This window comes from Orcinus orca, chromosome 19, assembly GCF_937001465.1.
Source record: "Orcinus orca chromosome 19, mOrcOrc1.1, whole genome shotgun sequence".
Classification (NCBI taxonomy): Eukaryota; Metazoa; Chordata; class Mammalia; order Artiodactyla; family Delphinidae; genus Orcinus; species Orcinus orca.
Window position 1 is genome coordinate 35,965,144 of NC_064577.1, and position 26,879 is coordinate 35,992,022.

Genomic DNA, 26,879 nt, shown 5'->3' on the forward strand with positions numbered 1-26,879 from the left:
GCAGGGGTGAGGGATGTGGGCAAATTTCTCTCCAGTAAAACACGTTTCAGGGTGCTAACGGGGAGACTTTGAGGGAAGGGGAGCACTGATCTGAAAATGGGTGAAAGTTCAGGAGCTGGTGGGAACCCAGCAGCTTATACCTGAGGAGACCCAGGACTCTGCACGTGGGTGGATTAACTCACCCTCCGGTTCTGATTGGATCATTATGGGAAGTGGCTCAGAAGCCCCAGGAGGTTGCTGGGCCCTTGACCTCACCAATGCCTGAAGCCCTTTTATTTACAAGAGGAACTGAGGTGGTTCTCTGTTGTGACAGCACCTGACTGTGGCTGGGTGGCCTCATTACAGCTGCAGAGCTTACCCAGAGCTGGGGGAAAGGGAGGCCAGGTTCAAGCCCCTGAACTAGCCCAACAAGGTCCCATTGCTGCCACTGGGCCCAGACCCCATGGCTGTCACCCCTGACCCTGGACACATACTCTAATGGTTAAAAACCATAAACACCTGGTAATATCTAATTGATTTTTTTAACTAAAAAATTTTTAATTGAAGTATAGTTGAATTACAATATCTTTTTTGTTTCAGGTGTACATCACAGTGATTCAGTTTTATATATATATATGTATATATTTGTATATATACATATTTATGTATATATACATATATATATTCTTTATCAGATTGTTTTCCCTAATAGGTTATTACAAAATATTGAATATAGTTCCCTGTGCTCTAATTGATTTTTCTTTTTCTTTTTTTTTTTGCGGTACGCGGGCCTCTCACTGCTGTGGCCTCTCCCGTTGCAGAGCACAGGCTCCGGACACGCAGGCTCAGCGGCCATGGCTCACGGGCGCAGCCACTCCACAGCATGTGGGATCCTCCCGGACCAGGGCACGAACCCGTGTCCCCTGCATGGGCAGGCGGACTCTCAACCACTGCGCCACCAGGGAAGCCCTCTAATGGATTTTTTAAAAGTGATCTTTGACTATACTCAAATATTTCTTAAGCTAATACTCAGTCCCCAAAAGAAAACAGCCTCACAGTAAAAAAACAAGAGTATGTCTCTTGGATTTTTGCCTTTGCTCTCTCTAACAAGCCAAGGAGCTGTCTTTGGCATATTTCCTAAGGAAAGCGTCCAGTTTCCCATCTGAGTTCCTAGTAAAGCATCTCAGTTTATTCTCCCTCTTGTAGTTACGGTTAAAGGAAGAAAAGGGCAGCTGGCTACCCTGACATCCATGCTTTCCAGAGAGAAGGTTCTCTCCCTTCTATGAGAGACCCTCTCAGGCTTGCCCTCCCTCAGCTCTTTGGCTGTTTGATGTTTATGGGTAAACTTGCTGCATCTACATAGATCACCCCCTTTAAAAATATTCTCTCAGGATCCCAGCTCATTTCAGACCTCCCTGTGATTGTAGAGGAATATCACCGACAGCTGACCTAATGGTCAGACATTTTAGACTGGGTGGCAGGACACTTGCTCACTGTGGGCACTAGATGGCGTCATGTGCAGTCACTGTTCCTCCTGGCACCCCAGCATCTTGGTTCAGCAGGTCACCTGCCACGGCTACTGGCTCCTCCTTCCCACTCTGCAGGGTGGCTCCCCATGAGAGGGGGCTGGGCTCCAAAAAGAAGACCAGGGGGCCTGGCTTTATAAACAGCTCAAGTCCTTCATGAGCCAGTAGGTTTCTAAGTAATACATATTCACAAACTTTTCTCACTCGAGGACTAAACGTAACCTGTATAACATAACATCATATGTCGGGCCCCTCCCTGTATGGGGGTGATCTTGGGATCTGACACTCTGTAGACCCATGCAGTAGTCAAGCCACGCACTAGGCTGTCCTTGAGCATAGCCTATAAGGACAGAGAAAAGTACGTGTCCAGGCGCCAGCTGTAACCACCACCACAATCTTGGTTGAGTGCTCACCGTGCCAGGCTCTGACCCAATGTTTTGTGAATCCTTATAAAAGCCTTTGAAGGGGGCTGTGAGGTGGGCGAGAGGGCCTTAGAGCTTGGTTGTGAGATCCCAAAGGCCTGGACTTGAATCTCTTGCTGCTGAATGCCTACTCAATTACCATGCGTAGTATGCATACATAAGAAGCACGACCCCATTTTACAGGTGAGCAAACTGAAGCTCAGAGAAGTTAAGCAACTTGCCCAAGGTCACACAGCCAGCATGGGCTGAGCAGAGATTCATGCACGGTTCCTTGTAACTCCACTCTGCTAGACTGACCCCGCAATCTCCGTCATTCAGTCTACAGGCCAGTGAGCCTACTGCCTGCTCTAGGAAGCACTGGCCTTCCATGGCCCTGGCCAGCATTTCTCCTCCAAATCTCTAGTTTCTACTTGTAGTTGTGATTACCTTGACTTTATTTAAATTGAGAACACCTTTCCATTCTTACAAAAACAGTGTGGTCCCAGGACCAGAACCAGCAGCATCACCTGGGAACTTGTCAGGACTGCAAATTCTCAAGCCTCACCCCGGAGAAAAGCTCTGGGGCTGGGGCCCTCCAGGGATGCTGATATAAGCTAAAGATTGAGAACATTTGCTGTGAAACATGTCTCTCATAAAACCGAGCCACTGGCTTAAGTCTAATTAACATTTATTGTACCTGTTCTTGGTGGTTCAAAGGGGAAGGCACCAGAAACTTAGCAGAGAAGGGAAGGATATAAACAGACGTGAAAAGTGATTTGCTCAGAAGCCACAAAATGGGTAGAGGAGGAGAGGGGAGTTGAGGAGGGGGTACTGGCCCAAATGATGCAACAGAACTGTCTGTAGCCTTTTTTTTTTTTGCTATACCACACAGCATGTGGGATCTCAGTTTCCCGACCAGGGATCGAACCCACACCCCCTGCATTGGAAGCGCCGCGTCTTAACCACTGGACCACCAGGGAAGTCCCTGTATAGCTTTTTTTTCCCCTCTTATTTATTTATTTGTTTATTTATTTTAATATCTTTATTGGGGTATAATTGCTTTACAATGGTGTATTAGTTTCTGCTTTATAACAAAGTGAATATACATATGTATATGTATATCAGTATATATATCAGTTATACATATACAGATGTTCCCATATCTCTTCCCTCTTGCGTCTCCCTCCCTCCTGTATAGCTTTTAAAGCGGGCACACGGGGTTACAGTTGGACGGTTCTGGGGTGGACCCAGAAGCTGCACTGCGAAAAGCTGCATAGGTGGTTCTGCTCTGCTGTCCAGAATGGGAACCCTGCCCTAGTGGAAAGAGCTTCGGGGGCTTCACAGCCCGGCTTCAATCAGGCTTCGGCATCCAGGGGGAGTATAACACTGTTTGTAACATGAAAGACAACACCCTCCCTTCTGAAGATGGACCCCCCACCACCACAGTGTTTCCCTCCCGCACACTGAGTGTCGGGGGTTTGCAGGTATCTACTGCCCCTCGTGTGCCCTCTGTGCCCTCTGCCCTCTAACCCCTGTCATCCCCAACACCAAAGCGGTCCACACCTCCGTGCCGGCCCCCAGGTTCCTGTGAGTTCTCACCCAGCTGTCTGCTCTTCCACCCTAACTGCTGGTTCTCAGCACTGTGCACATTGGAATCACCCGGAGAGCTTAAAAAACCAACATATACACATACATACGTATACATATGTACGTCTATACACACGCAGTATGTAACTCTTGCAATGCACAGTATTTGAGACATACTAAAAATTATTTATCTGACATTTTTAATTTAACTGGGTGCCCTGTATTTTAGGAGAGTCAGAAATAGTGATGGTGACTACTGGGTCTAGAGCCCTCGGACAGGGGACTGGTCAGTGAGATCCACAGGGAGTCCAGGCTCAAGCCCACTTCCTGGGCCCTTTCGCTCTTTGTGCCCCCATCTCCAAAGGCAGGATGTGCTTAGCCAGCAGGGAGGTCTCACAGGCCTCCCCCCCACCCCCCGCTCCAGGTTATTACAGACCCAGCTCTGATTAGTGGTTATGGGACCTGATGCCAAGTGAGCTGCTGGGGGCCTCTGTCGGGGCTCCTGCCACATGGCCTCAAGCACCCACAATCTCTTTCCGGGCGGTTCTCTCTTTACTCCCCTGGACCGAGGAGTGCCCAAGTGCAGCGAGATGCTATCTCTGACAAAACAAAGTCTGAGATTGGGATTGACATATATATATACACTAATATGTATAGAATAGATAACTAATTAAAAAATGGAGATAAAATTTAAATGATGGCTTAGCATTTCAGCTCTGAGAATAAAAAATATTTATAACAAGTTCTAATAAAATGTATTCATTTCTTTATTAAAAAAAACCAAAGTCTGAACTGTGAAGGAGCAGTGCGTCAGGCACGGCAATCTGCGGTGAACTACGTACACATTTGTATTCATATTTTCCTCATTGCTCTGCAGTTTGGCTTTCAACAACTAAGAATTAAAATGCTGTTGTCGGGGCTTCCCTGGTGGCGCAGTGGTTGAGAGTCCGCCTGCCGATGCAGGGGATGCGGGTTCATGCCCCAGTCCGGGAAGATCTCACAGGCCGCGGAGAGGCTGGGCCCGTGAGCCATGGCCGCTGAGCCTGCGCATCCGGAGCCTGTGCTCCGCAACGGGAGAGGCCACAACAGTGAGAGGCCCGTGTACCACAAAAAAACAAAACAAAATCAAGGGAAGACCTGAAGGTTGGGTACCATTATGCCAACCTTGGAAATCATTTGACCAGGAAGGTGGGATGAAGTGGGAAGACAGAAGTGCCCCAGAAAACCTGTCAAAAATAGAGAAAGGAGGGCTTCCCCTTAAAAAAAGATAAGTCCAGACATAACTCCTGGGGAAAAGATGAATGAGACACGCACCCTAATTTGTGTCTACGACAGATGCTATCCAAACCGTAAAGTCACAAGGGCCCCTCAAAGCCTTGCCGTGACGTCCCCACCCAGCGTTCTACGTTGGCTTTGTTTGACCAGCAGTATGACAGGAATATTTCAAAAGAACTTCTATGAAGAAATCAAGGCACAAACGTACCAAGAGGGGTCACTTCAAAGCCAGCAGACCTTCAGCTTTCGTGGCCTTGACTGTCCTGTTGGTCCCTGACGTGATCTAATTTGTGTTTTTGCTGAGCCAGGAGTTTCAGTGGTAGTTATGAGGGGTGGAGCTGTGGGAGCAAAACCTCTGCTTGTGGGTGAGCCCAGCACCCACCTCTGCTCCCAGCTTTGATACTTTTTGCCTATTGGTACAAAGCTACTCTGCCAGGGTAGGTTTTTTAAATTGCTAGGCGAGGTGGCCGATGTGAAAAGATCTGAGAACACGATAGTTCTTAGTTGTTAAGAAGATGTTTTTGGTGGCAGGGCACGTCAAATACAAGGAAGACCCAGCTCTGTGATGTTGACAAGCTTCCTGCAGGGGTTCAGAGGGCAACTCATCCTGGAACTGTCTCATTCATCAAAGGCTCCCAGGAGTGCAGAAACCACACATCAGAAGAGAGACTGGAGAGGGACTTCCCTGGTGGTCCAGTGGTTAGGACTTGGCACTTTCACTGCCGTGGCCCAGGTTCAATCCCTGGTCGGGGAACTAAGATCCTGCAAGCCAAAAGAAAAAAAAAAAAATTCAACGTAGAACTACCATATGATCCAGCAATTCCAATTCTGGATATTTGCCTCAGAGAGTTTGAGTCGCCTCAAAGCAGGGACTCAAAGGCATGTTTGTACACCCATGATCACAGCAGAATTTTTCACAAGAGCCAAAAGGAGGAAGCATCCCACGTGTCTGTTGACTGATAAATGGATAAACAAAATGGAGTGTATTCGTACAAGGTGGTGTTATTCAGCCTTAAAAAGGAAGGAAATTTTTTTTTCATAAATTTATTTATTTTTGGCTGCGTTGGGTCTTCGTTGCTGCACGCGGGCTTTCTCTAGTTGCGATGAGCGGGGGCTACTGTTCGTTGTGGTGCGCGGGCTTCTCATTGCAGTGGCTTCTCTTGTTGCGGAGCACGGGCTCTAGGCACACAGGCGTCAGTAGTTGTGGCTCGCGGGCTCTAGAGCGCAAGCTCAGTAGTTGTGGCGCATGGGCTTAGCTGCTCCGCGGCATGTGGGATCTTCCCGGACCAGGGCTCGAACCCGTGTCCCCTGCACTGGCAGGCAGATTCTTAACCACTGCGCCACCAGGGAAGCCCCCAGGAAGGAAATTCTAACACATGCTATGACATGGATGAGCCTTGAGGACATCATGCCCAGTGAAATAAGCCAGTCACAAAAAGACAAATACCGTGTGATTCCACTCGTGTGAGGTCCCTAGAGCAGTCCAGCTGAGAAACAGAAAGTAGAACAGTGGCTGCCAGGGGCTGGAGGGAGGGGGAGTCAGTGCTGAAAAGAGAGGGGTTTCAGTTCGGGATGAAGGTGAGGGACGGTGGTTCTGGAGAGGGGTGGTGGTGGTGATAGCTGCACAGCAGTGTGGGTGGACTTAATGCCACAGAGCTGGACACTAAAGATGGTTAAAATGGTCAATTTTACAGGGTGTATATTTTAACAGAGTTTAAAACAAGAGGTAAGGGACTGAAAGTGAGGTTAGTCTGGAGTCACAGCTGGGACAGGAAGCACGTGACTCCTGAGAGGGGAGTTTGGGCCAAAGCCTCATTATACTTGCTGAACGGGTGGCAGCCCTGCCACAAGCGGCATCTGGAAGCTGGACCCCTGGCCACCCTCCTTCCCCATCGCAGCCACGCCCTTTAGCAGATGACAGGTAAGTGCACATTCCTTGCTCCTCCTCGTTTCCCTCGTGGCAGAGTGGAAAGGGCTTGGGATGGACTGTCAGTCAAGACTTGAGTTCTTGTCCTTTCCCCTCCCTGGGCCTCCCCACCCCTCCCCGGCCTCCCTCAAGCCCAGGGGCTGGAGACGCACAGAGCTCCCTGCGGCCAGACGGTCCCTGCTGGAGCTCACGTCTGCGTCTCTCTCAGTCCATTGTCGGCCTATGGTTTTCGCGGTTGTTTCCTGTTTTTGTCCTTTCTCTTCCCTCCCCTGCTCTGTCAACCACACAACCAACTTAGAGGTATGGGGCTGCCTCCCTGCCATGGGCCACGTGGGCCCAGGCCATCCAGGAAGTTTCCTTCTAGTTTGCTAAGAGCTTTTATCATGAAAGATGTTGAATATCATCATTTTTTTTTTCTAGATCTACTAAGATGATCATAGTTTTTTTTCTTCTTAAATCTATTAATGTAAGTTTTTAGTTTGGGCTCCTTCAAAAATAGAGCCTGGAACAAGGACTTCAGTTCCGGTAGATTATTTGAGAGGTGATGCCAGGAAGCAGGGAGCGAAGGAGATAAAGCCAATTAACAATGCACAGGGAAGGAGAAAAAGCCAATTAACGATGCATAATTGCTGTTGCAGCTGTAGGCAAAGGAAGTTCAAATCTGTGGGGACCTCTGATAAGTCTACAGGATGCTGCCCAGAATTGCCTTCCCCAAAAGAAGGAGACTGGAGCCTGTATCCACCGGCTCCTGTTTCATCTTAGGGATGAAAGGGTTTCATCTTAGAGAACTAAACTCTCCTATGCTTCTGGGAAACCCTAGCAGGCAGATAAGTGACTCCTAAAGCCGTTGAAGAAGACCCTGAGGCAAAACGCAAAAAGCAACATGATATAAGCTTGAGGTGAGACACTGGAGCATAAGGTGAGTCTAAGCTTGCAGGAAATTATGTGCTGTAAATACAGTGGATGTCAGAGGAGGGCAGAAGTAATGTGACATAGAGCACCGAAGTTTACTGTTACCAACAATAATAAATGACATATGTAGATTTCTCTTCTGTTGTTAGACTACCTTTGCATAGCTGAGATAAGCCCAACTTGGACATGATGTCTAGTATTTTTAATATACTGCTAGATTTGGTTTGTTTGTATTTTTCTTACTGTTGCATTTATATTCATGAGTGAGACTGGCTTCTAATTTTCCTTTTTCATCCTATTCTTGTCTCATTTTGGTATTAAGGTTACACTGGCCTCATAGAAAGAGTTAAGAGTGTGTTCCTGCGATTTGCATTCTCAGAAAGAGTTTTTATAAAATTAGAATTATCTCTACTTAAACTTCTGGAACACTATCTAGACTTGGTATTTCCTTTGTGGGAAGATTTCAAATTATGGATTTAATTTTGTTTTTAGTTTGTTTTTAATATTCTACACATGAATTAAATCACACGGTATTTGTCTTTTTCCATCTGACTTATTTCACTTAGCGTAATGCCCCCAAGGTCCATCCGTGTTGTCACAAATGGCAAGATTTCATCTTTTTTTAAAAAAAATATTTATTTATTTATTTATTTGGCTGCATCCGGGCTTAGTTGCGGCATGCGTTGCGGCACGTGGGATCTTTCGCTGTGGCTCGCAGGCTCTACTTTGTGGTGTGCGGGCTTCCTCTAGCTGTGGCATGGATTTAATTTCTCTAATAGCTGTAGAACCATTCAGGCTTCTTATTTCTTCTTAAATCAAGTTAGGTAAGTTCTGTTTTTTCTAAGATTTGGTCTACTTTGTTTCATATTTCTTGACATAAATGATTTATAGTCTTTTTAATTTTAACTTTATTGAAGTATAGTTGATTTATAATGTTGTATTAATAAAATTTTCAATTATGGTAAAATACACATAACATAAAATTCACCATTTAACTGGTTTTAAATGTACTGTTTTAAAGATGGTTGTGTTACATTTACACTGTTTTGCAACAAATCTCGAAAACTTTTTATCTTGCAAAACTGAAACTCTATACCCATTAAACAAACAACTCACCATTTCCCCCTGCCCCCAGGCCCTGGCAACCACAGTTCTACTTTGTTTCTATGAATTTTTTTTTTTTTTTTTTTTTTTTTGTGGTACGGGGGGCCTCTCCCGTTGCGGAGCACAGGCTCCGGACGTGCAGGCTCAGCGGCCATGGCTCACCGGCCCAGCCGCTCCACAGCATGTGGGATCTTCCCGGACCAGGGCACGAACCCGTGTCCCCTGCATCGGCAGGCGGACTCTCAACCACTGCGCCACCAGGGAAGCCCTGTTTCTATGAATTTGTATAGGCTTCTTCTTTTTTGAATTATAACATTATTTTAATTTTTTAAATTGAAGTATAATGTACAATATTATGTAAGCTTCAGGTGTTCTACGTAGTGGTTTGGCATTTGCATACATTATGAAATAATCACGATAAGTCTGTTAATCATCTGTCCCCATATGGAGTTATTACAATATTATTGGCCATATTCCTTATAGTGTGTGTTACATCCCTGTGGCTCATTTTGTAACTGGAGTTTTGTACCTCTTAATCCCATTCGCCTATTTTGTACCCCTCTCCACCCCTTTCTCTCTGGTAACCACCCATTTGTTCTCTGTATCTATGAGCCTGTTTTTTGTTTGGTTTTATTTGTTTTGTTTTTTATTTTATTTTTAATAGACCTTTATTGGAGTATAATTGCTTCACAATACCGTGTTAGTTTCTGTTGCACAACGAAGTGAATCAGCCATATGCATACACATGTCCCCATATCCCCTCCCTCTTGAGCCTCCCTCCCATCCTCCCTATCCCACCCCTCCAGATGGTCGCAGAGCACCGAGCTGATCTCCCTGTGCTATGCTGCTGCTTCCCACCAGCCAACTATTTTATATTCGGTAGCGTATATATGTCGATGCTACTCTCACTTCACCCCAGCTTCGCCCTCCCACCCCATGTCATCAAGTCCATTCTCTATGTCTACCTCTTTATTCCTGCCCTGCAACTAGGTTCATCAGTACCATTTTTTTAGATTCCATATATATGCACTACCATACGGTATTTGTTTTTCTCCTTCTGACTTACTTCACTCTGTATGACAGACTCTAGGTCCATCCACCTCACTACAAATAACTCAATTTCGTTTCTTTGTATGGCTGAGTAATATTCCATTGTATATATGTGCCACGTCTTCTTCATCCATTCATCTGTTGATGGACATCTAGGTTGGTTCCATGTTCTGGCTATTGTAAATAATGCTGCAATGAACACTGTGGTGCATGTCTCTTTCCGAATTATGGTTTTCTCAGGTTATATACCCAGCAGTGGGATTGCTGGGTCATATGATAGTTCTATTTTAAGTTTTTTAAGGAACCTCCATACTGTTTTGCATAGTGGTTGTATCAATTTACATTCCCACCAACAGTGTAGGAGGGTTCCCTTTTCACCCCACCCTTTCCAGTATTTATTGTTTCTAGCTTTTTTGATAATGGCCATTCTGATCGGCGTGAGGTGATACCTCATTGTAGTTTTGATTTGCATTGCTCTAATAATTAGTGATGTAGAGCATCTTTTCCTGTGCCTCTTGGCCATCTGTATGTCTTCCTTAGTGAAATGTCTATTTAGGTCTTCTGCCCATTTTTTAACTGGATTGTTTGTGCTTTTTATATTGAGCTCTATGAGCTGTTTATATATTTTGGAGATTAATCCTTTGTCTGTTGTTTCATTTGCAAATATTTTCTCCCATTCTGAGGGTTGTCTTTTTGTCTTGTTTATGGTTTCCTTTGCTTTTTGCTTAAAAGCAAAACTTTTTAAGTTTAATTAAGTCCCATTTGTTTATTTTTGTTTTTATTTCTGTTCCTCTAGGAGGTGGGTCAAAAAAGATCTAGTGGTTTATATCAAAAAGTGTCTTTCCTATGTTTTCCTTTAAAAGTTTTACAGTGTCTGGTCTTACATTTAAGTCTTTAATCCATTTGGAGTTTATTTTTGTGTAGAGTGTTAAGTAGTGTTCTAATTTCATTCTTTTACCTGTAGCTGTCCAGTTTTCCCAGCACCACTTATTGAAGAGGCTGTCTTTTCTCCATTGTATGTTTTTGCCTCCTTTGTTGTAAATTAGGTGCCCATAGGTGTGTGGGTTTATCTCTGGGCATTCTATCCTGTACCATTGATCTATATTTCTGTTTTTGTGCCAGTACCATACTGTCTTGATTACTGTAGCTTTGTGGTATAGTTTGGAGCCAGGGAGTCTGATTCCTCCAACTCCGTTTTTCTTTCCCAAGATTGTTTTGGCTATTGAGGGTCTTTTGTGTTTCCATACAAATTTTAAGATCTTTTATTCTAATTCTGTGAAGAATGCCATTGGTAGTTTGAAAGGGATTGCATTGAATCTGTAGATTGCTTTGTGTAGTATAGTCATTTTCACAATATTGCTTCTTCCAATCCAAGAACATGGTATATTTCTTCATCTGTTTATGTCATCTTTGATTTCTTTCATCAGTGTTTTATAGTTTTCTGAGTATAAGTGTTTCGCCTCCTTAGGCAAGTTTATTCCTAGGTATTTTATTCTTTTTGTTGCAATGGTAAATGGGAGTGTTTCCTTAATTTCTCTTTCTGATATTTCGTTGTTGGTGTATAGGAATGCCAGAGATTTCTGTTCATTAATTTTGTATCCTGCAACCTTACCAAACTCATTGATTAGTTCTAGTAGTTTTCTGATGGCATCTTTAGGATTTTCTATATATAGTATCATGTCATCAGCAAAGAGTGACAGTTTTACTTCTTCTTTTCCAATTTGTATTCCTTTTATTTCTTTTCTTCTCTGATTGCTGTGGCTAGGACTTCCAAAACTATGTTGAATAAGAGTTGCAAGAGTGGACGTCCTTGTCTTGTTCCTGATCCTAGTGGAAATGCTTTCAGTTTTTCACCATTGAGTATGATGCTTGCTGTGGGTTTGTCATATATGGCCTTTATTATGTTGGTGTAATTTTTGTTTTTTATTTGCCATGCCACGCAGCTTGCAGGATCTTAGTTCCCCGACCAGGGACTGAACCCACACCCTTGGCAGTGAAAGCTCAGAACCCTAACCGCTGGACTGCCAGGGAATTCCCATTTGGTTTTTTTTCAGATTCCACATATAAGTGAGATCATACAGTATTTGTCTTTCTCTGTCTGACTCACTTCATTTAGCATAATACCCTCTAGATCCATCCATGTTTCGCTAATGGCAAGATTTCATTTTTTATGGCTGAATAATACTCCATTGTATAGATATACCAACCACATCTTTATCCATGCATCTATCAGTGAACACCACCAACAGTACACAAGAGTTCCCTTTTCTCCACATCCTTGCCAATGCTTTTTATTTGTTTTCTTTTTGATGACAGCCATTCTGACAGGTGTGAGGTGATATCTCATTGTGTTTTTGATTTGCATTTCCCTGATGATTAGTGATGTTGAGCATCTTTTCATGTCTGTTGGCCATCTGTATATCTTCTTTGGAAAAATGTCTCTTCAGGTTCTCTGCCCGTTTTTTTTTTTAATTAATTAATTAATTTGGTTGCGCCAGGTCATAGTTGCGGTATGCAGGAGCTTTAGTTGTGGCATGTGGGATCTAGTTCCCTGATCAGGGATTGAACCTGGGCCCCCTGCATTGGGAGTGTGGAGTCTCAACAACTGGACCACCAGGAAAGTCCCCTCTGCCCATTTTTTAATAGGGTTTTTTTTTTTTATGTTGAGTTGTATGATTCTTTGTATATTTTGGCTATTAACCCCTAATTGGATATAACATCTGCAAATATCTTCTCCCATTTAGCAGGCTGCCTTTTTGTTTTGTTGATAGTTTCCTTCATTGTGCAAAAGCTTTTTAATTTGACGTATTTGTTTATTTTTGCTTCCCTTGCCTGAGGAGACATATCCAAAAATTATTGCTAAGACCGATGCCAAAGAGCATGCCGCCTATGTTTTCTTCTAGGAATTTTATGGTTTTGTTTATTGGGATTTTAAAAATTATTATTACTGGTTCAGTTACATTACTGGTAATAAGTCTGTTCATATTTTCTATTTCTTCCTGATTCAGTCTTGGGAGATTGAACGTTTCTAGGAATTTATCCATTTCTTCTAGGTTGTCCATTGTATTGGTTTATAATTGTTCACAGTAATCTTTTAAGACCCTTTTTATGTCTGAGGTGTTTTTGTAACTTCTCTTTTGGTTCTGATGAGTTTGGCTAAAGGTTTATCAATTTTGTTTATCTTTTTGAAGAACCAGCTCTTAGTTTCACTGATCTTTCCTATTGTTTTTTGTTTGTTTGTTTGCTTTTAGTCTCTATTTCATTTATTTCTACTCTGATCTTTATTATTTCTTACCTTCTACTAACTTTGGGTTTTGTTCTTCTTTTTCTAGTTCCTTTAGGAGTAAGGTTAGATTGTTCATTTGTATAGTCTTCTTTTTAATCTTGTAGTTATGTAGTTATTTTTATTCCTAATAATGTTTATTTGTGCTTTCCTTTGTTTATAAGTAAATTCCAGCAGACTGTTCTACTGGTTTTTTCAAGGAACTAACTTTTGGTTTTATTGATCCTGTCTACCATATCTTTGTTTTCTATTTTATTGATTTTTGTTCTTTATTGTTCTCTTCTGAGTTTACTTTTGGGTTTACTTTGTTGTTCTTTTTATAACTTCTTGACTTCTTACTTAAATTGGATACTTATTTCATATACTTTTCTAATACAAGCATTCAAGATTATAAATTTCCCTTTAAGTACCACTTTTGATGCATCCAACTAATTATAATCTATGATATTTTCATTATCACTCAAATCTAAGAATTTTAAAATGTGTCATTTATGATTTTTTCTTTGACCCATGGATGAGTATGTTTTTAAATTACCAAATATATAGGGGTCTTAAAACTTATCTTTTTGATGAATTTGTATTCTCTATAGGTGCAGATCAAGCTTTTACATTGTATGTTTCAGCTCTTCCATTCATTTACTGATTTTTTTGTCCGCTTCATTATTCATAATTGAGAGACATTGTATTAAAATTTCTTGCTCTGATGATGGTTTTATCTCTTTGTAGTTCCTTCAAACTAAGTGCTTACAAGTTTAGAACTATTATAATTTCCTGATGAACTGACCCTTTGATCTAGGTACTCACTCTATCCCTAATAAATATCAATATTTTTGTCTTAAAAGTCCTCTTTGTCTGATACGAATAGACCTTTTCTGGCTTTCTTTTGGTTAGCTTTTGCCTGGTATATCTTTTTCCATTCTTTGACTTTCAACCATTCCATACTCTTAATCATTACATGTGTCTTGTAAACAATGTGGAACTGGGTTTTCTGTTTAAATATTTTAAAAACCGAATCTGAGATGAGAATTTAGGCATGACTGAGTACATGACTTCCACTAAACCCTGCTAAGAACTGACTTTAAGAGCCTGCATTTTCAACAGCAATCCATAGTCGGTAAGAACTCTAACCCAGAAGGTTGCCTTCAAGGTAGTGTGTTTGAGCTGCTTTTTTTTTTTTTTTTTGTAGACTTTTTTTTTCCTAAGAGCAGTTTTAGGTTCACAGCAAAACTTAGGGGAAGGTAGAGATTTCCCACAAACCTCCTGTCCCCACGCACGCACAGCCTCCCCCATTACCAACACCCCCCCACCCCCCCAACAGAGTGGGACATTTGTTATGACTGATGAACCTGCATGGACACATCATTATCGCCCACAGTCCATAGTTTACATTAGGGTTCACTCTTGGTGTTGTACATTCTATGGGTTTGGACAAATGTATAATGACACACATGCACCACTGTAGTATCATACAGAGTAGTTTCCCTGTCCTAAAAATCCTCTGTGCTCTGCCTGTTCATCCCTCCCTCCCTTTAATCCCTGACAACCACTGATCATCCAACCAACTCCTCATCATTCCTAAATTCTCACCTCAGTTCTATCACCTAATTCACCTGAGCCCCAAGTTCCTCAGATGCACAATCAAAATGTGTAGATTTGGTGTGATAATTAAATGAGATAATGTATTAAAACCTTAACTTAGTCCCTAGAAAAGAATAGGTGTCAATTAAATGCTAGCTTCCTTTTCCTTCCTCCTTCTCTTAGTAATCTGAAATCACGTTTAGCTGAGAAAAAAAAGAGAAGAAAGTGCCCAGGGACAGTGTGTATCACCAGAAATCTAAGAGCAGGGGAGGGTAGGGGGCAGAGGAAGGAGGTAAACATCCAGCTATTGCCTCCTAAACCCTATTTCCAACTTGGAAAATCCCTACGCAGAGGGGACTCCCACAGTGTGTCCTGTGGGATTTGGGGCTCCCCAGATCTGAGGCTTGTAGGCAGCGCTGTCCTGTGTGTACACACAGCGCACGGGAATCCCGTGTGCACACACATCACTCACACACACGTGTGCCCCCGGCGCTCCCCCCATCTGCCTGGCTTATCAGCTGCTTCCCAGCTTCCTCTGCTTGGCTTCTTAGAGACCTGGGACCCTGGGAGCCAGCCTTCCACGTGGCCTCCCCAAGACCACTCAGATAACGAGAGGAAATGTGGTCATCAGCTCACAGAAGGCTGGGGGTTCCGGCTGCGGCTCCAGGCCACCACTCCCTGACCTGCGCCCTCCATCTCTCGCCAGGCGGTTCTCGGCTGTTCCCTGGGAGCCCGTGGACGCCACTCGAGATGTCCCCTTTTGGTGGCTGGGGACTGCTCTCGGCCTTCCTTGCCCTGCTCTGCTGCACAGGTGAGCCTGGGGTTCCTGACGGGGTGCGTGCCAGCCAGGACCCCCTCCCCTTCAGGCAGGGAAGGGGGTCCCGGTCCTGAAGTCGCTGAGGCTTTGAACACAGAGGCCGTCCGCCATGGGTACAGGATGCTGTGCCAGCCTGGCTTCCCCATGACCCTGGGCAGCGGGTAGGGGTCCTGGCCTTTTGGGAACCAGACCCCATAACTTCATGGTGTGTGGATGTGGCAGGCTGTGGAGACTAAATGGAGAGGTGAAGGGAGGCTGGGGCTCAAGGGCAGGTGAGGGCACGCCCCAGCTAGTCTTCAGTGGTGGCCCAGGGGTCAGCAGAGGGCAGCAGAGGGCATCACCTTGTGGCGACCATAAAAGCGAAAACGAAGCCCCTTCCAGGAGGTCCAGGGGACCGTGAAGGAAAATGCCTCCGTGGGCTGAGCACTCTGTTTTGGACAACCTGCCAGGTGCTTTCACGACAACCCTGCAGGAAAGGGATTACTAGCCCATTTGACAGATGGAGAAACTGGGGCTCAGAGAGAGAAAGCACTTTGCCCAAGGCCACACAGCTGGTACCTGGCAAACTCAGGTTTCAAATCCAGCTCTCTCTCCCTGCAAAGCCCCTCTTTTGCCCCTTCATTATATGCCACTAGCTGAGGGCTAAGTGGGGGGTCTATGGGTGTGGCAGGAGCACAGGACACAGGACGGGCCCAGCTGGCTGGGATCAAGGACCTTCTGGTCTTCACCGAGTGGGAGGCGAGCGCCGAAGGCCTGAAATGCTTCGTGCCTGAAACATTTCTTGGCTCTGTGCCACACACAGGGTATTGTGCTGAGCACAAAGGGAAATATGCGAAATCTGGGCCTTGCCTTCTAGAAGCTCCAGAATGTCCAAGGGAGAGCCAGCATGAATATGAGTCATTTGCAAGGTGGTCCCATTACCTTCCTGACCTCGCCTCCCCCTCCTTCCTCCTCGCTGAGCTCCAGCCATCTGGTCTCCTCCCCACCCAGGGTCTCTGCGCTGGCGGTTCCCTCCCCCCACAGATACCTGCCTGCTGGGCTCCCCACCACCACCACCCCGACCTCCTTCATTCTTTGCTCAAATGTCGGTGTTTCCGTGAGGCCTGTGCTGACTACACGATTTAACACGGCAACCCCACCCCACTCCCTATTTCCTTTCCTAGGCATTTACCACCAACTGACAAGCTGGCTAGTTCACTTGTTTATTATTGTCTGTCTCCTTCGCTGCAATGCGACCGCCCCAAGGGCAGGGTTTGGTCTGCTTTGGTCCCTGCTGGATCCCCAGAGCCTAGAACAGTGCCTGGCACACAGCCGGTGTTCAAAAAGGATTTGCAAAGAAGAGAGGAAAGGAGGGAGGGAAGAGTCGAACCCATGGCCATGGGGGCTCAGAGGACACAGTCCACCTCCATTTCAGAGAGGCCTTCGTGAAGGAGGGGACATTTGGGCTGGGCCTCGTAGGTCGAATAAGATCCCTCTCCATGGAGATAGAAGACGTGCATGAGAAAGACTAATCTGGAGGCGACGAGCTGGAGGAACAGCAACTAGAGGCAGGGAGACAGCTGCAGGGGGGTCACAGTCTCTGTGGTCTAGACCCAAGGCGATAAGGTCTGAACAAGGGGAGAGGAGCAGAGGGGACCTCTACCCCTCATCAGACTGCCCGCTGCGGGCAGCTCCACTGGGCAGGGCAGCAGGGACTTCTCCTGCCTAGTGTTTCTGGTCTTCCAGGGTCTGGCGAGGAGGCATTCGAGGTACGCATGTGGCCAGAGCAGCTGATGGTGGAGTCCGGGGAGTCTCAGGTGATTAACTGTAGTACCACCTGTACCCAGCCCAACACCGGTGGTCTGGAGACCACCCTACACAAGACTCTCCTGGAGGAACAGGATCAGTGGAAGCTGTATGAGGTCTTCAACATCTCCCAGGACACAGATATCATTTGCCATTTCACTTGCTCCGGGAAGCAGGAGTCCAAGAGCCTGAACATCAGTGTGTTCCGTGAGTGCGGCACCGCGGGGCCCTGCTCCCCTAGGCCAGAGCCTGTGTCTACCGAACGCGCGCAGAGCTGCTCTGTTACTGCTGCTGGGTGCTCTCGTTATGGCCCCCACTTCCCTGGGCTCCTGGACCCAGTCCATGGGCTCAGAATCTTCTCACACCCTCCTCTGGCCTCCTTGAGCCTGTTGGCAACCCTCGTTTTGAGGTTTGCTCAGAGGAGGACAATTCAAGCAAGGTTTAGACAAATCTAAAAGTTGTTTCCCATGCCTGGCTACAGTCTCCTCCTAGCTTGGTAGCACCCCATCACCAGAACACCCTGCGCCCCATGACAAGCAGTGGGGGCCCCATCAGGAGGGCTGGGACACTCTGCAGTAGCCCACTGGCCTCCCGGAGAGAAGGCTGAGGCGTGGTTTTATCTCCCCCTGAGGGCCCTTGGCAAATGTGTGACCATCACACACACACCTGCCCAGAGGCCATGGAGACCCTGGAGAGACTGGGATTCTCTCAACAGCTTGGCACCAAGGGTATCGCTCGAAACTGTCATCAGTGGATCAGATGAATAGAAAGATGTCCTATACCTAACATATTATCCTGGGGTAATGGGGGCAAGGCATTCTAGTTCAAAAAGGAACCCAGGGTACCACCGAGTTTAATAGCTAAGGGCTAGAGGTAGCTCAGAACCCGATCCTGAAGAGCCAAGGCAGGTCTGACTCCGGCCTCCACCTCTGAAGTGAAGAATCTCACAGCTCATGATCCAGTTCCAATGAGTACTCCCTTCTAAGTCTCTCTCAGCATAATTATCCAACCATTTAATTTTTGAAATTTGTATTTAATTTTTGGAGAGGACAGAGACAGGTCCAAAACTTTTATATCTTTCTAGTTGACTGTACAGATTCTGGACCTTTTCTTTGTAGACACCAGGCTACCTCCATTCTTGTCCATTCCAGAATTCATGTCCATAAAACAACCACCCAGTACATGCTTCACCCTGAACTGCTTCCTCCTTCCTCTTTTTACACTTTAGAGCAGCCAGGCCCCAGCCCACTTCCTGAGAACACTGTGGTGACAGGGATGGTCCTGGCTGGGTGGAGCCTGCTGGAACTGCACCCCCATCCTGACCAGACCTTGCTTCCTTCTTTCCTTCAGACCCTCCAAAGCAAGTGCTGCTGAAGTTATGGCCCACTTTAGTGGCTGTAGGGAGATCGTTCACCATCCAGTGCAGGGTGCCCTCTGTGGCACCCCTCGAAGGTCTCACTGTCACCCTGCTCCATGGCAGTGAGATCGTATACAGCCAGACCTTTGTGGGGACAACACTTTCCCCCCAAGAGGCCATGGTCACCCACAACACCACGGCTCACCGGGAAGACGACCGCCACAACTTCTCCTGCCGGGCCGAGATGGACCTGCGCTCTCGCGGCGGGGACCTCATTCACAGCATCTCAGATCCCCAGGCGCTCGACGTCTATGGTGAGGGGGAGCCCCCGGAGGAGGAGGGAAGGAGAGGGCGTTCACTTTCAGCCCCTCGTGGGAGGAAAACACCTCTGCCCCACTCTCTGCCAGCTCAGGGGGAGGCACCCAGGAACTTGATCCCAGGAGTTCCCTGGAGCTCTCTCCAAGTTGCCAGCTTGGACCCCAGCTAGCTGCTTGGCCATTAACAAGCTGGGTGACCTTAACCAAGTCAAGCTCCTCTCTCTGGCCTTGGCCCCTCTCTGCAATGACAAGTGTAGCCTGACTGACCCTTAAGATCCCCTGGAGCCCTGCTGTTCTGTGACTCTAGACGACCTAGATGTTCTCTGTCTTCTGAGAGTTTGGTAGAAGCTCCCTCAGCTCTGCCCAAGGAGGGGCTCGGCCTGGACCACGCCACTGTCCAGGCTGTGGTGTCCAGCAACCACGTGCTGGTGCCAGGAGCTGGCGGCAGGGGGACATCCGCCCTCACGGTCTCACAGAGGCCCAGCTGGTGGCCTGGACCCCGGCCCCCCTTTCCTCTAGTTGATATACCAGTTGCCACTCACCTCTGCAACACAGGGTGACTGCAGAAGGACGAGGGGTGGGGGGGTGATGGATGGACCTCTACTCCCCCTCTGGCCCTGGTACCTGGGGCCAGAGGACTTCTAAGACCACTGCCCTCTCCCTCCCCAGAGCCCGCACAAGACAACCAGGTGGTGGCCATCATCACGGTCGTGTCAGTGCTACTCTTCTTGTTTGTGACATCTGTCCTGCTGTGCTTTGTCTTTGGGCAGCAGTGGCACCAGAGGCGGACAGGTACCTACGGGGTGCAAGCTGCTTGGAGGAGGCTGAGGTGGGCCTACCGGGCATAGCCTACGTGAGCGGCATGGCCACCAGCACGGCGGCCACTGGGACTCAGCATGGCTCCTTAGGGCTGTGGTTCAGCCCTGGCTGAAGGACCACGACAAGCAGCAGAGGACGTCAGGGACCCTCCCTTTCCTAGTCTGAATACAAACACCTGGACTTAACCCTGTGCCTCAGTGTCTCCTCCTGGGAATGGTCAGGAAGGGAGCCACCAGGCCCAGCCGGACTTCGGTCTCCAAATGTCCCCTCAGCCTCCCTCCACCCTCTCCTTCACGGGGGACTTCCAGAGCCCCGGGGAGCCCAGGCCCTGGGGCACCCCCATGCTGACCAGCCCAGGCACCAGACGCCCACCCTCATCGGACACTGAGCGACTCATTCCTACTGAGGGTGGGTGGGGAGATGCACCATGGCCCAGAGGGGCAGAGAGACACTCTGTTTCCACGTGGCCCTCTGGGACCGCAGGCCCTCTGTGTCAGAGCAGGGCATGGCTCTGACCTTTCCTTTCTGTCAACAGAGCCAGCTTCCAGGGGTAAGCATGGGGGCCCCAAGGGCTCAGCTTCAGGATCTCCTCAGCCAGGCCTCCCCCATCACTCTGGGCCTGCAGAGAGCCACGGACAACAAAAGCTGTCCTCGCCTCTTACCTCCTGCTCGGTTATTGGGCCAACCCGAGACGCCGCAGCGCTGGCCATCCCCGGGGTGGGGGGTGAGGGAGTGGAGGTCGAGGGAGGGCTCTGGTTCCCAGGCCTCTGCCAGCCCAGGCAGCGATCACTGGGACAGGGTTGGGCTGTTATGTGACCGCCAGGGCCTGGACACTGCTCTAAGGGGCTCTCACCCTGAAGCAGAGATCAGGCTGGTTCAAGGTCTCCGTGGGGTAGAGAGGGGACTGACTGACCTCGGGGAGAGGGCCTAGTTGGGGCTGAGGGGGTAAGAAGGGCTGCCAGGCATAGGTTCAGGGTTAGAAAAGCACTAGCGGGGCACACAGGGGCTCCAGGGCTATTTCCAGCTCTGCGGTGAAGCTGGCATGGGTCCTGGGGCTGACGTCTGTCCTCACGGTAGGCTCTCGGCATCATAGTAGTCTGGGGGGAGACAGCACCCTCATCGTGACTCCCTCCTGCCTCAGTGGAGCCCAAGGAGGAAACTGGAACGGGATAGGCCGGTTGTCTGCGGCCATGACAGTAGGGGCCCTCAGCCCCACAGGGCGCATGGCCTTCCTGGCCTTCTGATCCACCGCCAGGCCTGGGCCCCACTGCCCACCCACCTGGCCCCTACCTGAAGCTGGGGGTACATCCACACCCACAGTCCCTGTGGCGCTGGGGGGTGGAGGCGGGGGCACGGCTCTCCTGGGACGGGGAGAGAAAAGAAAGAGCCCCGTCAGAGGCCCCAGGCTAGCCTCTGGAATTTCACCCACAAGTTTCCCCACTCCAGCCTGACCCCTGGCCAGCTCTTCCAGCCCAGCCCCAGAGCAGGGCCCGGGCAGCACCCAGACCCTGGCCTCACTTACGTCCCCCTTTTCCCAGAGGTAGAAGGGTAGTGCTGAACCCTGGCCAAGTGCTGCAAGCAGGGCTGAGGTAGGGGAGGGGAAAGGAGAGGGGCCGGCCAGGAGAGCAGGGGGCCCAGAGCAGGCATCGGGCAGGGCAGGTAGTGGTGGTGGAACACCAAAGGCCCCTCCTCCTGGGCTTCGGTCTCCTCCTCCTCTTCATACGCCGCCTCCTGTTGACCCTCCAGGTAGACCTGGGGATTGTACAAGAGGGGAGGGGAGATGATACAGGATCACGCTCTCCCAGCCACCACTCCTCCATTCCTCTAAATTATTTCTCCAGATACCCAGCACAAAACAGCTACTGTTTATTGGGCATTTACTACACACAAGCAAGGCTCTTCGGAGACATTTATTCCTTATTTTGCGGATGGGAAAAACTGAGGCTTGGAGGTTAAGTAACTTTTCTAAGGTCACCCAGCTAATAAGGCCAAGCAGGGACCGGAGGAATCCAGGTATGACTCCAGAGCTGGGGCCAGGAGTCCAGCAAGCTGCCCCTGGCCTCAGGATACGGGGTTACGGACAGGGTTCTTGGACTCTTTAATCAATAGAAATTGATAAGAAGCCAGCCAAGGAATTCAGGCTGGGAATTCACTGGGACTCATGCTGCACGAGGGAGTGAGAACAAGAGAGAGGTGCCCCCACTCGCTCCCCAAGGAGAGTGGGCTGGTTTCTTAAATGGGGAGAGGGGAGGGACTGATTGGCGGGTTGGGCTGGAGGGGAGGCTTAGGTGGTCCGCCCACCCTCTTGGTGGCGCTGTGTGCAGGAATCATGCTCAGTACCCTACTTTTGCACCTCAGAAATGGCAACTGATTGGTGACCTTTTTGTATCTTATTGTTCATAATTGCCCCACCTGCGCATGCGTGCCATTATTTTTAGTCTCATTTCTTTTGTATTCTGCGGCTCGAAGAGACGTTTGTCCAGGTGCAAGCACTGCAGCACTGCAGCAAAGGGTCCCGGGTCCCAGCCTGTCTCAAGCCCCAGTCCCTGGACCCACTTGTGCCCCACTTGTTGAGGTAGGGCGCTCCTCCCAAGGGCCCCCTGAGGGCCTGGGGTTGAAGGGGTGGCAGCAGCTCCTCAGGGTCTCCCTCTGCCTCGACTCCTCTGACCGGCCCCTCCATGAATCTCTGTCCGCTCCCTCCAAGCTGACAGGCATCCTCTCACCACCTGGCTGTCACCCCTCCAGACCTCTCAGGCTGCCCACTGCTGGCTGAATAAGGCTCAGCCTTAGAGCTCCTCCCCTCCCATGCACCCATCCCCTCCCCCCTCCCCCCCCCCTACATATACACAGGGTTTCCTCCATTCTGTCTCCTGATTCTGCCCCTGCCCACCTAGATGGTGGACACACCCCTCACCTCCTCCAAACATCAGAATCCTGCCTGGCTTTCAAGGGCTGGTTCTAAGGCCACTTGCTCCTCCAAGGAGAAGCTCCTCATGCCCCAACCAGGTGGCCCTCACACTTTGTGGCCATCACAGCCAAAGTTGCCTTGTATTCATAGTCATTCATTTATTCATTCACTTGTTCAACAAACAGCAACTGAACCCCTAATAAGTATCAGGCACGCTGCAGGCCCAGGGTACGATGGTGCCTCCCCTCCTGGGTCTGCAGTCCAATGGGGGATTCACTGCAGGGAAACCTTGAAAACAAGACCCGAGTGGTCTGGATTTGGGGACCTGCTACCTCCACTCCATGGAGGCTGACACGGGGGCCTGGCACATAACAGATGCCGAACAGACCTAGCCAGGTAGATGAGGGCTGGCTCCTGGCTCCCCTGCTGCCTGCTCCTTTTTCTCAAGGTGGGGGGAACCCTAAATGGATGCCCACCTCTGGCCCTGCAGGTGGGCAGCCCTGGTAGCCCACCCCCACTCCCCCACCTCCCGCCCACGCACCTGCGGGCCGGACCAGGCAAGCCCCGGGTTGAGCACCGCTGCCACCTGGCCACTCAGAAGCAGCTGGTGCATCTGCGCGTTCTGCAGCATCATCAGTTCCAGCAGGTCTAGGGGACGGGAGTTCAGCAGGCCCGCGCCAGAACCCCCCCTGCTCTTGCCCCGACCCCAGGGCCTTTTCCCCAACTCCAGCTTCGGGGGGAGGGCGGGGGAAGGAGGGGGTGCAGCAAGGACGCCCAGAGAATGTGCCGGGCAGAGTGGGGTACAAAGTGGGGAGATCCCGGAGTCTCACCTTCCTTCACGCGGCCCGGCCGTGGGGACGGAGGTGGGATGGCCCACAGGAGGGGCTGCGGAATGGTCACCCAGGGCTGGGGGGACGGGGAGACTCAGTCAGACTAGGTGGGGAAGGGATGGGGACCCCCTCCTCGCTCCCCACGCCTTTGAGTCGCTTCCCTAACCTCGCAGGAGCTTCTCCCCTCCGCGGCCCCATGGCCTCCCTGTCAAGTCTCTTCCTCTCTGGCTGGGGTCGCTCTCCTCACCCACCCCCACTCCTCCAGGGTTCAGACCCCCCAGGGACAGCTCCCCAAGTCAGCCCACCCCTCCACCCCGCCCCCAAGGCCTTCCAGGTAAAGGCAGGCTCTGGTCCCCGACTCAGCCTTCACCGTCGAGGCTGCAGTCTGTGCTGGGGGATGACCCCAGCTCCCTCCAGTCCCCGAGGCCATGGCCAGCTGCTGCGGATCAGGGTTACCTTGACGACGCTGGGCGACGCCAAAGTCTCCTCCTACGCATGCGCAGGTCCCGCCAGCGTTCCGGTTCCTGGGGCGTTCGCCCTTTGTCGCCGCCTCCTGCTCTTCTCTCTCCACCTCTAGGGACGACGGGTCCCGAGGACCCTCACCCCCCACCCCCGGAGGCCCAACTCTCTCCCAGATGTCCACATCCAAACCCCCGCGCCGTGGCTGCCTGGGCATCGCGGCTCATCCCTCGCTGTACCTCGCACCCTTGGGCATCCCCGGCACGGAGCCTGGGGGGCCGAGTTTGTTGAGTGAATGCGTGAGCAGCTGGGGAGGCCCGCCCCAACTCGGACACTTGGTTTTGGGGGCCCAGTGCCCAACTGACTAGGGTGATGAGTTAGGAGTAGAGAATTCTGTTGGAGCAGGCTTGGGGGCAAGGGGCAGGTGAGTGAGGAGGGCAAAGGATTTGCTCCCTGTCGCTCTGAATCAGAGGGCTGTCCTGCGGGCCAAGAGTGGTTTCTGGAGGCCACCAAGGAAGGAAACACCAACCAGGTTCACGGAAAAGGCTGGCCCCTGTTCGCTCCCCGGTTCCTGGCCAAGGGGAGCCACGGCTCCAAAGAGGTGGCAAAGTCTGGGGAGTTTAACATCAGTGCCCTTCGTCCCGGAAAAATTACCAACGCTTGCGTTCTTTCAACAGGAAGTTATCGAGGTCTTCTTTGCTTAAGAACAGGTGAAGGGAGAGATCTATTTCGGCAGCTGTGACCATCCTAAGATAGGCCCTGAGCAGCCGTCGAAGAAAATCCAGACAGGAAGCTGGGATTAGCACCCCAGAGTTGCCTTCCCCCACCCTCCACTCCTGTTCAGCTCCCCTTCCCAGAAGTCCTGGTGTCTAGAGCCAGAAAGACCATTCCCACCTCCTCCTTTGTACCTTCACCCCTGTCTCCAGGAGATGGGGACTGTGGGCATTAGCTGTCCCCGTGGGTCTTACGGCCTTGACAGCCGTCATCAAGCTGAGATCGGGCACTGTGGTCACAGGCCCGCAGTGAGTGGGAAGGACACAGAGGCGCGTCTTTCCATCTCCACCCTCATTCCAGGGAGAAAGATGAAACCAGCCCTTATGCTCACCATCAGCAAACTTTGACCCAGGAGGTGCCTGTGTGTGTGAGGTGCCCTTCTGAGCACTGTAGACACAATAGTGTATCCTCGCTGGTTCCAGCGTTGTTGGGAAGTGAAATACTCCCCTGAAAGGAGAGCAAAGATACAAGACTGTGCAAAGTGCCCTCCGAGTGAACCATACAAGAAGGGATCATGAAAAAGAGAAAACTCGGTCACTGAAGGGTGGAGTTCTGAAGGAGGTAGAGATCCTTGGGATGGGGCCAAGCAGTGTGAGAGGGAGAGGGCAGCCCAGGCTGGGAACACAGCCAGAGCAAAGGTGCAGATGCGGGAATGGACAGGGCCTGTAGAGATCCAGTGGCTCAAACTGCCTGGCTAGGGTAGGGGATCTGGGCAGAGGGAAGTTCCAGGCAGACACAGGACAGACTCAAAGGCCAAGTTATAGAAGTGAGGCTTTGCCATGTGGGTAATGGGAAGCTCTTGGTGGGTTTTGAGCAGGAGAGAAATAAGGGGACGATGTGTGCACAACCACATTTTAGAAAGATTTATCTTGCTTGTCATATCTTTGTTTATGTCAACCAGAATTAGAAAGAACAAATGTCTGATGGGATGTGTCCTCCCAATGGAATACTATTCCGCCATTGACAATTTTGGTATAGAACAGATCTACTGATGTGGAATGATGTCCAAGAGAGTCAAGCAAAACAATCAGAAAGCATAGTAAGATCTTATTTTTGTTTTAAAAATTATATGTATTTATGTGCATCTGTGGGGGGCGGGGGAGAAAGAGAGGGAAGGAGGGAGGGAGGGAGGGAGAGAGAGGGGCAATTATAGAGAAGCTGTCAGGGCTGCCCATACCCGCCAGCCTCCCCAGTTCTCCACACCTTCACAGTGCTTCCTGGGATCTCCTGCCAAATAAACTTCTTGCTGCCAAATCCTTGTCTCAGGCTCTACTTTTGGGGGAATCCAAACTTAAGACACCAGTCTCCCACTTTCACCATTTCTGCTGCCCAGGCTGCTGCTAACTCCTGGGAAAAGCTATTCTAGCAGCTCTCTGATAAATTTGTGTTCAACGACGTGAAATACCGAAGTTGACATTGAAGTACATTCGCCTGGGAGTATAATGGTCCATGGATTAAACTGAGGCAAAGGCTGGAGGCAGGGAGGCCAGCAAAGAGGCCACCTTCCTTCCCTGTAAAGGAAGCTCAGAGCAGGCTGGAGGTGGCTGTAGGAAAGAGGCAGGAAGAGGTGATCATTTCAATACCTCAGATATAAGATTGCATGTTAACCTTACATGAGACTTACTTGTATTTTGGAAGACAGGGTTGAGATAAAAACTACCTGGCTTCTGGTACCCAATTAGAGGTGTCAAAGGAAATTGAAGCATTTGTCCTTTGAATAATGGGAAAACCACACACTTATCTGGCAGCGCTATTTTGCTTACAGATCTAACTTCAGTCCTACAGTGGAGGAGGTGCCTTTCTGGCTACTTGTCCTGCCTACTATTGTTTTCTTTGGGGTGTTGAACACTCCACCTAATCTCTTTCCATTCTTCTCAGTGGGGACTCATTTGCATCTTCAGTTTTTTGTTTTGGGTTTTTTGTTTGTTTGTTTTAGTGTCCCAAAACAATATGTACCGAAAATCCTCCCTGTTGCCTTGGTAAATCTATTCCTGGAAATAAACTAGACATGGGAAAAGATTTCTACTCGTATGTGTTCGTTGCAGTGTTACTTTTAAGAGTTGAAAGCTGAACGTTACCCAATGTCCCATAATAGGGAAATGGTTATGTAAATGAAAGTAATTCACTCCAAGGAAGAGTTTGCAGGCATTAAAAACCATGGAAGGGGAAAAAGGGCTCCCTCCTCTCCTCC

The 26,879-nt window shown here is 49.1% G+C and overlaps 2 protein-coding genes and 1 non-coding gene across 5 annotated transcripts; 2 read left to right on the top strand and 1 right to left on the bottom strand.

Moving 5' to 3' along the window:
* The first annotated feature begins 5,450 nt into the window (after window positions 1-5,450).
* TRNAE-UUC (transfer RNA glutamic acid (anticodon UUC)) lies at window positions 5,451-5,522 on the top strand. The gene has a single exon. It is a non-coding gene; the product is annotated as a tRNA-Glu (tRNA).
* A 901-nt stretch (window positions 5,523-6,423) lies between these two features.
* Window positions 6,424-26,707, top strand: ICAM2 (intercellular adhesion molecule 2). Of its 3 annotated transcripts, none has more exons than XM_012535087.3 (5): window positions 6,424-6,689; window positions 15,329-15,433; window positions 17,165-17,431; window positions 18,575-18,895; window positions 19,669-26,707. In XM_012535087.3, the coding sequence occupies exons 1-5, from the start codon at window positions 6,683-6,685 to the stop codon at window positions 19,827-19,829; spliced, it is 861 nt and encodes a 286-aa protein (XP_012390541.1). In that variant the 5' UTR covers window positions 6,424-6,682; the 3' UTR covers window positions 19,830-26,707. The 3 variants fall into 3 exon arrangements, with proteins under 3 accessions (XP_012390541.1, XP_004275683.2, XP_012390542.1); XM_004275635.4 differs by having other exon boundaries at window positions 6,428-6,689; window positions 19,568-26,707; XM_012535088.3 differs by lacking the exon at window positions 6,424-6,689 and adding an exon at window positions 7,378-7,614 and having other exon boundaries at window positions 19,568-26,707.
* PRR29 (proline rich 29) lies at window positions 19,986-23,259 on the bottom strand. The gene is made up of 7 exons (XM_033438889.2): window positions 23,167-23,259; window positions 21,240-21,469; window positions 21,008-21,078; window positions 20,790-20,814; window positions 20,380-20,506; window positions 20,234-20,336; window positions 19,986-20,116 (listed from the first exon to the last, which is right to left on the bottom strand). Exons 1-7 carry the CDS (start codon window positions 23,257-23,259, stop codon window positions 19,986-19,988), a joined length of 780 nt encoding a protein of 259 aa, XP_033294780.2.
* Window positions 26,708-26,879: the final 172 nt, after the last annotated feature.